This window comes from Denticeps clupeoides, chromosome 1, assembly GCF_900700375.1.
Source record: "Denticeps clupeoides chromosome 1, fDenClu1.1, whole genome shotgun sequence".
In the NCBI taxonomy this organism is placed as follows: domain Eukaryota; kingdom Metazoa; phylum Chordata; class Actinopteri; order Clupeiformes; family Denticipitidae; genus Denticeps; species Denticeps clupeoides.
Window position 1 is genome coordinate 33,113,823 of NC_041707.1, and position 14,848 is coordinate 33,128,670.

Here is a 14,848-nt window from a genome sequence, read left to right on the forward strand (position 1 = left end):
TTAACAGACTCATATTACCTGTACTGCAGCAAACCACTAGGGGGTGACTGGAATGTTTGTGGTTTCTTGTTTGTGAATCATTTGCATGTGTACTTGCAGTGTTTCCAATTGCATTGTTCTGCATGTAGTAGGAGTGTAGTCTAAGTTTATTTTGAATAAAAAAATTCCTACATGCAGATTACATTTTGAACACAAAACTGTTCTATGTATTCAGAAATCACTTCTCTATCAGTTTATTCATGGCTCGGTCATAAGTACATTTAAAACTAACCAAGACAAAAAAAATCGATTCACAAATGTGCCGGTTGGTGATTTAGTTCTGTATTCCACTTTAGCCTTGATAGACCTCTATTCATTTAAAAGGAGCGTTTCCCTCCCAAGATGGCGGCTCTATTGACGCATTCGCTCACATAGACTCCCCAAGATGGCGGCTCTCCCATAGGCTCATGTGTATCAACAATGCTATTCAGCGTCAAATTCAGTTTCAGTCTCGGAAAATTATTGTTTTGTAATTTGTTTAATTTCCTGATGCATTTAGTTATTTTCAGCCATCAGTTAAAAACACAGAACCCTGCTCTGCTGTAAAACGATAGGGCGCCATCGCCCCCTACTGGCCGCAGCAGGTATTTAATTCCGCGGCGCGTCTTTCGAAAGTAAATAAATACCTTAACAACAAAATGCCTCACTAAAGTTTACACCACGGTCGCTAAGCAACGGGGCCCCATAATTCTACTCAGCGTCTGAGAGAAAGGTAATACACTTTCAACTCTTCTGTTATGGTGATATATTTGTAATTTTTTTATCAGAATTTACATGGAATTTATTTTCATTTATAGTGTAGGAGCCGCCGACGTGTTTAGACAACTAAATTCGGGTCCTTATTAAATTGGCGTATTAATGGCGTCTGTTTAGCTGTTGCATTGTTAACTAGCTGTGTACCTGTTTAGCTCAGTCACTGCTAATCTCACAAATAGTTTAAGGCTACTTTGTTTTAAAGTGAGTTGCGGGTGAAAAGGCTGAAACGCGGCTTTTTTATTTATTTATTTAACTCTGTGTTGGATTAGTACTGTAAGGGTAAAATGGTGATTGGAAGGGCATGTCGGGACATTTCCCAGAGAAAGATGATGTCTGGTCACGCTAGGTAAATGGCTACTTGACTGAAATTCACTGCATTAATATGAATTTAAAGTTAGATGCCTGTAGTCAGACTGAATTGGGTCTTATTATTATTTTACTCTGTGTTTTATTAGTACTGTAAGGGTAAAATGGTGGTGAGGAGGGCATATGGTCACACTAGGTAAATGGCTACTTTACTGAAATTCACTGAATTAATATGAATTTAAACTTCATATTGAAGATTGTTTAGCAGCTGGTCTCCATGAACAAATGTTCAATGCTCATTGCTGAATTTCTCCATGTTCAGCTGTTGCTTTGGTAACTAGCCATCACTAAACCGCTAGTATTGGTAATTGAAGTTATTCATTTATCTTACCCAGAATACTGCGAGTTTCATAAAGAGCGACAGAGCGAGAGCATCGAAAGGATCACTATCGGAGACCATCACTATCAGAGACCATCAGTATCTGAGATCATCAGTATCTTCATTTGTCATCAAGAAGAGGATCAAGATCATCACCATCTGGACCAGCATCTTGTGGACCAAGAAGACCTGACACCATCGACATCTTCAAAATGCATTGTCGTGTCCAAGATCACTTCACATTCCTGGAGATCATTGGACGTGGGGCTTTTGCCAAAGTGTACAAGGTATGAAGAATTTTGTTTTCAATTTACATTGTCCAGGAGATGTGACTAAAACTACAGTCCACATATACATTTTTATAATAAGTAAAATAACAGGAAAAGGGAATTTCATGCAAAATAATCTGCCTTTCAGTACCAAAATATTGTATTTTATACAATATTTTATACAAACATTGTATTTTTATATTTTCTTGCAAAGGATGCATAAAATGAGTTAATAATGCTTTATTAGTTTAGTTTTCTTGCAAAGGATGCATAAAATGAGTTAATAATGCTTTATTTTTAAGGTGGATGTGGCCAAAAACTTTTTAAAGGTGATTAATCACCAAAGCAATTCACAAATAATAAAAAGAAAAGAACGAGTTTATTCCAATGTACTTTCTATGAATAGATGTTTTGCTTTTGTGTTGAGTGTGTAGAACAACAGCTGATGCTTTTCTGTGCTCTTTACGCTGCAGGCTAAGAAGCACCACACTAACGAGCTTGTGGCCATCAAAGCCTTGTTTGTTGAAGGTGAGTAAGAGAGAGACTGTGTGTGTGTGTGTGTGTGTGTGTGTGTGAGAGAGAGAGAGAGAGAGTCATTTGTATTTAACCAGGACCCAACACAACATTAGTGTTTTGGTCCATATGCAAATTTACAAGTGCACTGAGTTGGTAGCAGATTGTATGTGTATTTAATGTTATTGTGTTGTCTGTCATTCAGCAGCTTATGCCCAAAAATCCCATCAGGAAGTACGCCTGATGATGGAGTGCGACCATGAAAACCTGATCAAGTTTCATGGCGCCTACTTGCAGTAAGCAGTGTGGAGGGTGGGACGGGACGGGGCTGGGTTTGATGTTATACCTGCTTACAATGAACACAATAGAACATCCAGAGCTGTTGCCCACAGCTGAAGAGTTTCTGTCTCTTAAACCTTATGACTGGGTTTCATCATTTGTTTTTCTTCTTTAGGGAGCATGGAAAGAAAACACTATTCATCGCCATGGAGTTCTGTGGTGGAGGCTCCCTCCCTAACATTTATAAAGGTAGCACTGCAGCACCGTTCAGTGTATTAACTTCTCCTGTGTATTTAGGGTGGCGTTTCATGTTTTGCATTGTTTTCTGGACAGATTTGGGGGCATTCAAAGAAGACGAGACTGCCTTTGTCTGCCGGGAGGTCTTACAGGTAACAACACAACTCCTCCACTTTAACACAAATAAACCTATATGTTTGCAGATGTGTATGTGATGTACTTCCTTTTTGCATCCACCAGGGGCTACAGTTTCTCCATTGCAACGGCATCCTACACCGCGACATAAAGGTATCTCATGACATACGATCACACAATCTGAAAGTTATTAGGCTTCTTTACACTGAGAGGCCAGGTGTATTTTCACAGAATAGCATTTATTACAAATATACTGTTATTCTAACCTATTAGTGTCTGTGTGTTGGTCCACAGGGAGACAATGTCCTGGTTAATGATGCCGGAGATGTGAAGATCTGTGAGTACTGACTTCCAGAAACAAGTTATTTTACCACTTCCTGTGTAGATCAAGAAAGAAGCTGGGTGAAGAAGATTGTTTTGTGGGTGAAGAAGATTGTTTTTATCTCTTTCTGCAGGCGATCTGGGTTTGGCAGCAAGATCGACGGACTCCATTGCGACATTAAAGAGTAGTGGAACACTCAATTGGTAAATTTATTTTAAAGTCAAAAATTCATCCTTGTGTCTGTGTTGTGTATGTCACTGTGCTCACTTCTCTTCCTGTGTGTGTGACTTCATACAGGATGGCCCCCGAAGTCATCTGTGCCAAGATGAATGGGGGTTATGATGAGAAATGCGACATTTGGTCGCTGGGAATGATGGCCGCTGAGGTTGCTAAAGCCGAAGTTCCCTTCCGCAACATGAGCTGCAGCTGGTACATACACACACACTCATAATCACAAACACATAGCCATACCCACATTAACAGCAGAGTTAATGGATGTGTAAGTAAAGCATACATTCTGTCTGTTTGTGTTTCAGGATTTTTGCCAATAATACCTTTGCATTCTGGGACCTGAAAGAAGTATATTGGTGAATGTTTTCTTCATTGCATACACACACACACACACACACACACACACACACACACTGGAAGAGTGTAATTATACCAGATGGTTCTTTTTTCAGGTCTAGGGAATTCAAGGACTTCGTCTTCAAGGCCTTAATTCCGGATCCTGGAACACGGCCTTCTGCTAAAGAGCTGCTTATGGTAAGGAAGTGCAATTCAGAATTCATATTTTTTCATGTAAATAAACTGCTACCAGTACTAACACTGTATGTGCATATGTGTCTGGGTGTGCACAGCATCCATTTGTTAACAGACCTCAGCTGACACCGTCTGTGATAGAAAACCTGCTGGAGAAGCGGAAGGTAAATCTGTTGGTTCCTTTCGGTCTCACCACATAACTCCAACCATTACCCATTCCCTAATCCTGAGTCTACATGTTCCAAGAAGAATTTTGGTGAACTGTGGGTTTAACACTGAATAAGTGAAGGTTCAGTGATGATGGCTTTACAGCTGGTTTTAAATTCAGCTTTAAAACGTGTTTTTCTATGTGTATTGTTAACCTAATCTCTGGCGGTTTACAGAACCGGATGCTGGGTGGAAGCTTTCCTGCTCAGCCTGAGCAGGAAGAAGAAAAGCAGGACCTTGGGAAAGAACAGGGCCTTCATGAAGAGCCGATGCCTGTTTCTGAGGAAGAGCAGCAATCAATGTATCAGGAAGCAAAACCAGAGGGGCCATCATCTAAAAAATGTTCTTGTCGCCGTGACCAGGCCCTACGAAGAGTTCCAGCTTTCTTCAGGCGGGTCTTTAAGCACCTTTGCTGCTGCAGGTGCAGAGGTATTTCAGAGTAAATCCACCTTTGGCCTTTACCATCAGCACACTCATCTTCACTTAACCAACTTAGCATCACTCTACTGGTTAGAAGAGGTTTATGGGGAAGTGCTCAGTGCCTTCCTCCTGTGACTGGTTACCATCAAGACTATTTTTCTAAATGACACCTGACTCTTTGTAGAAACTCCATTTACATGTAACAGATTAGTAGCCGTACAGACGGGGTTGGGGGTTTGGGAGGTTGGGTGAGCTGGGACGCATTAGATAGCTTATGTTTACATGTAATAGCTAGTTTACATGTTCTTTGCTCATTTGTGTCAGCCATCTTCATCCTTAAGTCCTCTTCCCATCATTAACCAGTCACAGGAGGGAGGCACTGGGTTTTCTCTACTTCCCCTCCCCTCTCTAAACTAGTTTGTGTGATGATGAGTGAGTTTGAAGTGCAAGTGATGAAAAGCAAGTAAAGTCATGATGAGTGAGGAAGAGTAAGAATAAACAGGTAAGTGAAATAAGGATTTGGGATATGGACTAAAGAACTATTGTTATTGTTAACTGTTATTAACTTGAGGTGTGTAGTTTTTCATGTCTGGTAGGTTGGGTCTAGGGAAACGGGTGGATTTGGTGACATGTCACCCTAAACTCACCCTGTCTCTCTGAGACCTCCAACACCCACAGGTCTTGTGCAGAGGCTCTCATTGAAGCTTCTGAAGGACAAGTGGTGAGGGATTCTGCAAAAAAACTGCAATTAATTTGACTATTTACTTATCAGATCAAAGCAATTGCTTTCTTTCCTTTTCTGGCTTTATTGTAGAATGTGTGACTTCAGTCACAGCTTCCATGAAATGGCCCTATGAGAAAGTAAGCCTTCAGTAACCCTCACTGGTCAGTCTTAATCACATTTTAATGTTATATACATGGAAAAATCAGTTAAACTGATACAAACGTATCCTGTAGTTTTGAGGTGATGCTGGAGGACCCCCACCTATCAACTGCTCTACAAGCCAGACAGTCATCCTGGAGGACCAGAAGGATTAGGAGAGGCAGACTGGGACTGAGAACCACCCACCAGAACAACATGGGGTGGCATTTGGCATGCTGACTTAAACTAACAGGTACCTATTCAATTCTCTGGAAATTCTATTTAGAAACAAGGGTTTGTAATAAAGGAAAAAGCAAAGCAGCATGAGGGCCATTAAACACAAATGGAAACAGACAGGCCTTATCTCGGGTAAGGACCAACAGGCGAGTGTGGCAAAAAGATAAGTTAAAAATTAGTCCCAATCAGCCCAGACAAAATCGGATCATAAGGACTTGATTCAGTGAAGTGGTGCCACCTAGTTTACCAAGGGCACTGTGGCATCACAGTCTCGATCATTTTGTGACACTGAAATTTGTTCACAGAAAGTCAGGAACAGAACATCCGCAATCAGTATGAATTCATATGGCCTGACTGTACCACTGGCCATAATTTTTCCTTTTCCTGCTACCGTTTCCCCCAGAAGCAACCAACCACCCAGTCAACCCTGAGGACCAGAAGGAGGAGGAGAGGCAGATTGGGATTGAGAACCACTCACCAGAACAACATGGGGTGGCATTTGGCCTGCTGATTAAAACTAAGAGGTACATATTTTGTCTTGACCTGCCGTCTTTCTGCTGTGTTTATACTGATCAGGTCTGGTTTTATTTCTGACTGTGTGTTGCAGGATGTTAACCAGAGAGACACTGGTGCTCCTTCAACCTTCAGATTTTGGAAGCAACATTTTATCAATAAAGCACCAGAAGGATAGTCCAACCTACCAACCAGTGTAATATAATACATGTATAATAAAGATATAAGACATGAATTAGTGTCTACTGATAGTTTTCTGTACTTCAGTCTTTAATTTATAATGAAAATGTTAGTAAAAAAACAGCACTGGGTGGGCTCATTATATACACAGTGGGTACAGACCCCTCTTAAATTTTGTTAAATTGCAGCCATTTGCTAAAATCAAGTTACTTTTTACACACAGCACCCCATACTGACAGAAAAACACAGAATTATTAACTTTTTGCAAATGTATTAACAAAGCTAAACCAAAGCTATAACTAAAATATCACGTGGTCCTAAGTGTTCAGACCCTTTGCTGTGACACTCATATATTTATCTCAGGTGCTGTTTGTTTCTCCTGATCATCCTTGACATGGTTCTACACCTTCATTTGAGTCCATTTGTGTTTGATTATACTGATTGGACTTGAATAGGAAAGCCACACCCCTGTCTATATAAGACCTTACAGCTCACAATGCATGTCAGAGAAAATGAGGATCATGAGGTCAAAACTGCCTGAAGAGCTCAGAGACAGAATTGTCGCAAGGCACAGCTCTGGTCAAGGTTACAAAAAAAATTCCGCTGCACTTAAGGTCCTTCAGTGGCCTCCATAATCCTTAAATGGAAGATGTTTGGGATGACCAGAACCCTTACTAGAGCTGGTCATCCTGCCAAACTGAGCTCTCGGTGGAGAAGAGCCTTGGTGAGAGAGGTAAAGAAGAACCCAGTCAGGGCTTTATGGCAGAGTGGCCTGACAGAAGCCTCTCCTCAGTTCAAGGCACATGAAAGCCTGCATGGAATTTGCTAAAAAATAGCAAAGATGGTGAGAAACTAGATTCTCTGGTCTGATGAGATCAAGATAGAACTTTTTTGCCTTAATTCTAAGCGGTATGTGTGGAGAAAACCAGGCACTGCTCATCACCTGTCCAATACAGTCCCAACAGTGAAGCATGGTGGTGGCACCATTGTGTTTTGCGGCTGCAGGGACAGGACGACTGGTTGCAATCGAGGGAAAGATGAATGCGGCACTATGGTAAGAGTAGCCGCATACATAGAAAGTGAAGTGTTACACTGCAGCACGTCACACGGTGCACACAAAATGTGCCCTCTGCATTGTTCCGGTCACCCGGTATTTTTCCCGATCCCAGTCAGGTGTCCTGTTCTTGTAATTAAAACCTTGCTTGTTCCTGAGTCGAGTGTCCTCCCTGCACCGTGACACTTTAATTTCCTAGGAATGCCAGTGTACTAAGTGAATCAGTATTTATTTGTATGAAATGAAATCAAATGTGATAAAACGAAGGTACCCTTGTACATTATGGGGGCTCTTTGCAAGTTGTGCTTCTCTTCGTCTCTCCTCTCAAGAGTGATATCTGTATGGCAGGGTGAAAGAAGCCTTTCCTGCATTCACACCACAAGCGGTGTCGCTCATTTAGACAAGCCAGATTCATTTAGGAACAAAATGATGTGGACTGACTAAAGATTATTTGGTCATTAAAAATTTTTTTGGCTTTGCATGGTTCAAGAAGGACATTGCATCCCAAGAAAACACCTGCTACCTACCGTTGAATTGGGTGGAGGTTCCATCATGCTTTGGGGCTGCGTGGCTAGTTCGGGGACTGAGGCTCTTATTACAGTCAAGGGTTGGATGAATTCAACCCAATACCGACAAAGTTGAAATTACGCAGAGGTTGGTTATTCCAACAAGACGGCAAAACGCGCTTCCTTGAAGCGATACATTGATGTGCCATGCTAACTGTTAAGCTGTGAATGAGACTTGTTCTTTTTTTGATGAATGATCAAGCATTGTGGCTATGTGAATAGAATTATTGTTGTAAGAAAAATCATCGGACTGAAATTTTTATTTAGTTACGTTTAACCGAATGCTCCGCGTTTTGGGCTCAAAAGCTAGTCGTGGTTAAGACCAATAATGAGCGCCACCCTCACAATCCCACCACATAATGCGTTTTATAACTATACTTCATGATCTCAGTGAACAAACTGAAAAGTAGGTCTATAGGGATCACATGCTATTTCTACACTACCAACAACAAGCAACGTTCACAGTAAAAACACACCTGGCACACCCACAGCATCCGATATTTTCTTTCTCCTTCCTCGCGATGTCACGGTAAAATGATCAATTTATAATCACGGCATTAATCAACCTCTCCTCCATCTTGGTTTGAGGGTCTGCTTCGATGCCTTGTTTCTGGCGGTTGTGCGTTAATGCGCCACAATGCGCAGAGGTACAAGTTGGAAATCCCACTTACTACCATTGTGTCCCTGAGCAAGACAATTAACCCTAAATTGCTAAAGGGGGGGCCTGTCCCCTGTAACTACTCAAGTCGCTCTGGATAAGGGCGTCTGATAAATGCCATAAATGTAAATGTATTACAATTATAAGGTCATTACTCCATTACTATGTCTGACCAACATTTATGTTATGGCACCACAACTGCAAGTAATTACTCATTAACTGTAAGAACTCATTCAGTCTTATAACTTTCATAAAATGTATTTCTTTCTTTTTTCCATTATGGATACCCTACAGTTAATAAATCATAATTGTTAGCCAATATTTTGTGATCTGCAGTGCAATATAGATTAGCTCCAATGTATCTGTGTAGTCATTACTTTTTGTGGCTGAAAAACGTTGGGAAAATAAACAGCACGATATGCATGATAAATGATAATGCAAATAATAAAGTTTCTTAAATGTCTTTATTAAATCAGGTCAAATATTTTGGACCCCCAGCATAAGCCATTTAAAAACAAAGTTCAAAACATCCCTTACAAAACCTCAAGCCTATAGCTGTTTGCTGATCATTTTCTCAGGGTGGAAAGGGTCACTAACGTAAGTGACCTTACCAAAGAGAGAAGTGAGGGGGCACACAGAGCTGCCCCCCCACTCTTAATGGTCCCAGGTACCCCACACCCTCCCAATGGACTGCAATCAATGGCCCAACACTCCCCCATGCTGCTTATTTCACATTAAAAGGTTCCCATAGCATAATTTTGCGCCATGGAAGAGCACCTACCCCTCACCCTCTGAAACTGCTTCCAACTATGATGAGCAGATGAACACGTTAAAAAAAGTAAATATGGAGCCAAAAACTGAAGGCGTTGTGGCTGAAAGGCTGTAGCGGACTATACTGGAGTAAAAGTGGGGAGGACGCTACAATCCTACCCTCTTCCTACCCTGGTCTCTCGGAACAGTCATTGGAGGATTATCTGATAAACTTGAGATGCATTTTCTTTGTCCTTCTCTGGTTCTGGTCCCCTTTACAATACTGGGAGTGCCACCGGGCCTTCTGACCTTCTTCCCCTCCATTCGACAGACCAACCTTCATTCTTTTCAGTTGTGTACACACAAAGAGGTTTAAGGGGGGGAAGAAACCACCCAGCAGACAAGATGTCAGCAGGACAGGGCAGGTAGTTTAGTAATCAGCCCAGAGTTGATGCCATAGGCTCTTTTTGTAGCCCCCAACAATCTCAGTGAGTGCCCTCTGTAGCTTTTGTTCCCTGGTCACTGCTACCTTCAGCCGACTCTGAGAACAAATGAACATTTCAGTTATTTGAAATATGTGGCAAAACAAACATATTCTATTCTAGTGTATTAAATAGAGATTACATATCAGAGATTTGATTCGAAAGAATGTTCAATATTTTAAGACAGAAGTTCCATAGATTTATTCCAATGTACATTAAGTATTATTTTAATTGAATGTTTTTGCTTAAACAAAATGTACATTACATTTTTATTATTAGTAATATTAATGTATGTCATATTATTGATGTAATGTAAATTAAGAAAGACAAACAGGAGTCAAAATTAGTCATTAAAGGCAGAAATTGTAAAAAAAAGTTCAACTTTTACCTGTAGATTTACTATCCTGTGGCTGAGGTGAGGTGGGTTGAGTCTGTTGCTGGGTTTGCCTGTGTCACAAAGAATGTGTGTGTGTGTGGGGGGGGGTTATTTCACACACACACACACACACACACACACACACACACACACACACACACACACACACACACACACACACTAAAAGGACTTTAAGGGACTTCTTACCTGTCAAAGTAGGCTTGTCTCTTTCTGCGCAACTCCTCGGCAGTGAGGTTCTCACTTGAGGGAGTGATCTTGGTGGCTGGCGGTGAGGCTGTTGTCACTGTTACGTTGCCCTCCTTAGGCATAATAGGTGTGCTGCTAACCGCCCCACCTGAACCTTTTACAGATGCATTGAAGTGCATTTAAAGTCATGTGGACAGTTCTATGTGCAGTAATATTTTAATAATTAAAATTATTATTATAGCAATGCTGAGTCTTCACCTTGCATGCTGAGCTGAATGGCCCTTCGGAGGTCAGCTTCTTCGTCCTCCACCTCCAAGTCCTGTCGGCTCAGGGCCAAAGCCTTCCTCAACTCCTCATCTTCCTCATCAACCACCCCTTCCACCAGCCCCTGTCCTGTTTCAAGCGCTCGCTGTGATGATCTGTTTAATGGCAGCGAAAGTGAGTTGGGACTGTAAACTACGTGTCACAGTCAATTACATGTCATGGTCAATGGAAAACGTGTGGTCTAATGATGAAATGTAAAGCTTAAAGGTCACCTTTCATGAAAATTTCAATTTGTGACATTATTTAACATTAATAGAGTTCGCCTAGCCTGTCTATGGTCAAAGCACAAGAGTGGTGTGTCCATTCTGCTTCACTGTTCAGAGAGTTTACATGAAACGTGAATTTACATGAAACGTTACTCAACTTCCTGTCGGTGGCAAACATTGTGGTTGGTGAATGACGACGTAATTTCCGCGATGGCCCACTCATTTCTACAGGCCTCTCTTCTCCTCATTACGCAAACTGAAACTCCTGGGGAAATCTCATTGTAGGACTGGCTAAAAGCAATTAGGGGACTACTAAGGCCTATATAAAAGCAAAAAAAAAAAGATTCATGATTCATGAAACATGCTAGAGGAGATGAACCATTAATGTTCATGGCATAATGTAATGAGACTTCAGGGCTTATCCTGCACTGTGTTCAGTAGCATGATCACCAAAATTACTAAAACAAAACTGGCTTTATAGGGCCCTGCTCACCTTTGCCCACTGCTTCCTTGGGCCTCATCTTCACCAATCAGCTTTGGCCTTTGTTGCTGCTGCACACGCATGATGCCGAGAATCTGCTCAGCCTCACAGTCTGGCAGGTTTCCCCGTATGACAAATATGGAATACCCTAGAAACAGGTCACCTGAGGTCATTATACCCAACCAAAGGGATTACAGTCATTGAACTTGAACAGAGGACTTAGGGTGTCCTCATTGTACACTGAAATTTAATGCAGGAATCAGGAACAAAGAATGCTCAGAAGTCTTTTAAATAAGCTTAAAATGAAATGCAGGCATGCCTTGCATGTTCAAATAACAAAATAAACCAACAAACAAATAAATAACCACTTCAGAACAATCGTTACCTTCTTGCTGTAACTGTGCCAGGAAGAGTGCCAGGTATGTATCTGATATCAGCTCTGGTCCCGTCAACAGAGAGTTCAGATTAAACCACTAAAGCAAGTACAAATTGCATGTGAGACTTTTTTTGTACATATTTCTGAGTAAAATGACACATGAGGACCCTCCGTACGATACCTGTTGTCCAAGTTTGCGCACTGTAAACCAGTGCTCCTTGTAGTTACATATAAAGGCCTTCTCATTTCTGAGGAAAAAAAAAAAAGGAAAAAACTCGTAAGGGTCAATAAAATATATGTACCACATTAGAAGTAGAGGTTCATAATCAGAAGCAATATATGCTAATGAATTAATTAAATTTGAACACTAAGAGCAGACAATGCTTACATTGGGTCTATCATTAATCGCTGGTATTCTCTACTGTTGAAGAGCATTAGTTCCAAGCCCCAAACTCGCAATGCATTACTGATAACCTACACAGGGTGACAGAAAAGCGTTTAAAAACAACAACCATGCACACAACCTGCGACAATCTTCTGTGTAACACATATCAGTTTAATTTTCTAAGCACAGACAGAAAACGGAGTTCTAGCTTTTTTCCCCCCACTAAAAAAAAATAAATAAAAAAATAAAAATTCATAATACAGTACTGTGCAAAAGTTGTAGTAAGTAGTGAAACTATATATTTTTTGTTTCCATGTTCAACTTCAAGTGAGCTTTATTGTCACTCCAGCTACATGCATGTTAGACAGCACATAGTGAATTATTTAAACAGAGTTACATACTGACATGGAGAGTGCCTTACTGAACTATCTAAAATTGCAAAACACTTGAATAATGTATTAAATGTGAAAGTGGCAATGTCTTTTGATTTGAGGAGGAAAAAAAAAAAAAAAAAAAACTGTTGCTATCCTCCAGCTGGAAATCTGCTACAAGAACTGCATGTTGGTCTCTCTCAAACCTTTAAACTGCTGAATGAAATTCAAGCAACAATTGTATTGCACTTCTATTAACAGTAGGATGAAAGAGTCTCTTTCTATACACCCATCATGTAATTGGTTTAACTGGAAATAAACGTAAATCTGTTTTTGATTGTTGTTTGACCAAGTGTTCTTAGATGAGCAGTGGTTTTGCACAGCGCTTCCATAAGGTTCTCATGACAGGAGAAAATAGGAGAATATGAATGAATGAATGAATGAATGAATGAATGAATGAATGAAACCGATAAGCTTCATATGGACCACACAGTAGATTTAGGCGCCTTACCTGTATGGAAAAGAAGCCGCTGTCGTCCATATTGCCAGATGGTTGCTGTGGGAACAAAGGAAAAAATGGGGGGACATGCGGAATGAGCGATGCCTCTAGGACACGTTTCGGTTCGAGGGAAGCGACCTCACCTGCAGAAAGGTCCTGTACTCGTCGCTCATCACCCCACCCTCCGCCATCCTCATGCGCTCCTCTTCGTCCAGCTGGTGCGCGATCGACGACAGGTCCACCGGCGTGAAGTACTCCCCCTGCAGCAGGTTGTTCAGGCAGTGCTGGGCGCATAGCGAGCCTTCTTGCTGTCGGACGACACGGCCAGATGTTATCAAAGCACTTCGGTCGACAGCAGATGTTGCGATCAGCCAAAACCACTCACGCCCGCGGCGCTAGCCCTGCTAGCAAAGCGATCGCACTCGCCGTGTCGGGCAGTGCGAGCCCCCGCCGAGCCGAATAAATTGCAAACATTGCCACAAATTGCCCGGTGCAGCGATTGCGACAGAGGCAACTGTTATGCACGGCCGGGTTTCGCCAGACTTTTCCAGATTTGCGATATGACGCTAATAGCCAGTTAGCCTAGCATGGCTAGCTTCGTACACAGAAGTTCTGCGACCTTTAATCGGCATCGTCTTAATTACAATGACAACAGCTTCGCTATAACGCGCTACTGGGGTCGCCAGCGACCTCCGACCGCTTGAGCTTTAATTCCTCCAGCTGGTTCTCCTGTTAAAGCATTAAAAGCACCGGCAGCTTACTTTTTCGTGAAAGATGGCGTCCATATTTGAACAGTGTGAAGCAACATCCTTTGAACTTTGACTCCTTTCTGATGAACAGACTTCCAGGTCAGCCTGGCGACTCGACTGGAAACAGAATTCAACGGCGGAGGGTCGGATTGTCGCCTTAAAAGAGATAGTTGGACGCATTTAGGCTCAGTTTTAATTATGACATTTAAGCGCATATATATACACACACACACACACACAATACAGACAAAAGTTTGGACACACCATCTCATTCAATGTGTTTTCTTTATTTTCACGACCTACATTGGTAGATTCTCACTGAAGGCATCAAAACTATGAATGAACACAAAAAAGGTGAATTAACTGAAAACATGTTTTATATTCTAGTTTCTTCAAAATAGCCACCATTTGCTCTGATACCTGCTTTGCACAATCTTGCACAATCTTGGCATTCTCTCGATGAGCTTCAAGATGTTGTCACCTGAAATGGTTTTCCAACAGTCTTGAAGGAGTTCCCAGAGGTGTTTAGCACTTGTTGGCCCCTTTGCCTTCACTCTGCGGTCCAGCTCACCACAAACCATCTCGATTGGGTTCAGGTACGGTGACTGTGGAGGCCAGGTCTCCACTTTTTCTTAAGTACATAACTCCACATTCATAGTTTCAACTCATTCATAGTTTTGATGCCTTCGGTGAGAATTTACCAATGTAAATGGAAATGAAAATAAACAAAACACATTGAATGAGAAGGTGTGTCCAAACTGTTGGCCTGTACTGTATATCTAATTATAATAATGTATTATATGTTATACTGATTGACATTCATCGATGAACCAGATACCGTTTTCGTTCACAAAACCCTATTCTACACGTTATAAGATCAACGTGACTGATCCTTGACGGTGATTTCTGCGCGTTGTCAAGCGAGTTGGGCGCACTTGGCTGTCGTAA

The 14,848-nt window shown here is 41.5% G+C and overlaps 2 protein-coding genes across 7 annotated transcripts; one reads left to right on the forward strand and one right to left on the reverse strand.

The window, feature by feature from the left end:
- Positions 1-639: 639 nt before the first annotated feature.
- LOC114795499 (mitogen-activated protein kinase kinase kinase kinase 5-like) lies at positions 640-6,471 on the forward strand. 5 transcript variants are annotated; one of them, XM_028988868.1, is made up of 18 exons: positions 640-751; positions 1,497-1,767; positions 2,223-2,277; positions 2,468-2,558; positions 2,717-2,790; positions 2,875-2,930; positions 3,019-3,066; positions 3,208-3,250; positions 3,369-3,438; positions 3,533-3,664; positions 3,772-3,822; positions 3,919-4,000; positions 4,096-4,161; positions 4,381-5,345; positions 5,439-5,509; positions 5,582-5,739; positions 6,127-6,247; positions 6,331-6,471. In XM_028988868.1, the coding sequence occupies exons 2-14, from the start codon at positions 1,693-1,695 to the stop codon at positions 4,645-4,647; spliced, it is 1,110 nt and encodes a 369-aa protein (XP_028844701.1). In that variant the 5' UTR covers positions 640-751; positions 1,497-1,692; the 3' UTR covers positions 4,648-5,345; positions 5,439-5,509; positions 5,582-5,739; positions 6,127-6,247; positions 6,331-6,471. The 5 variants fall into 5 exon arrangements, with proteins under 5 accessions (XP_028844701.1, XP_028844725.1, XP_028844717.1 ...); XM_028988892.1 differs by having other exon boundaries at positions 6,130-6,247; XM_028988884.1 differs by having other exon boundaries at positions 5,439-5,485.
- A 2,668-nt stretch (positions 6,472-9,139) lies between these two features.
- atxn3 (ataxin 3) lies at positions 9,140-14,007 on the reverse strand. Of its 2 annotated transcripts, XM_028972292.1 has the most exons (11): positions 13,913-14,007; positions 13,295-13,459; positions 13,164-13,208; positions 12,285-12,370; positions 12,078-12,144; positions 11,906-11,993; positions 11,533-11,668; positions 10,768-10,928; positions 10,510-10,663; positions 10,315-10,373; positions 9,140-9,985 (listed from the first exon to the last, which is right to left on the reverse strand). In XM_028972292.1, exons 1-11 carry the CDS (start codon positions 13,934-13,936, stop codon positions 9,930-9,932), a joined length of 1,041 nt encoding a protein of 346 aa, XP_028828125.1. In that variant the 5' UTR covers positions 13,937-14,007; the 3' UTR covers positions 9,140-9,929. The 2 variants fall into 2 exon arrangements, with proteins under 2 accessions (XP_028828125.1, XP_028828134.1); XM_028972301.1 differs by lacking the exons at positions 9,140-9,985; positions 10,315-10,373; positions 10,510-10,663; positions 10,768-10,928 and adding an exon at positions 10,944-11,358.
- Between the last annotated feature and the right edge of the window lie 841 nt (positions 14,008-14,848).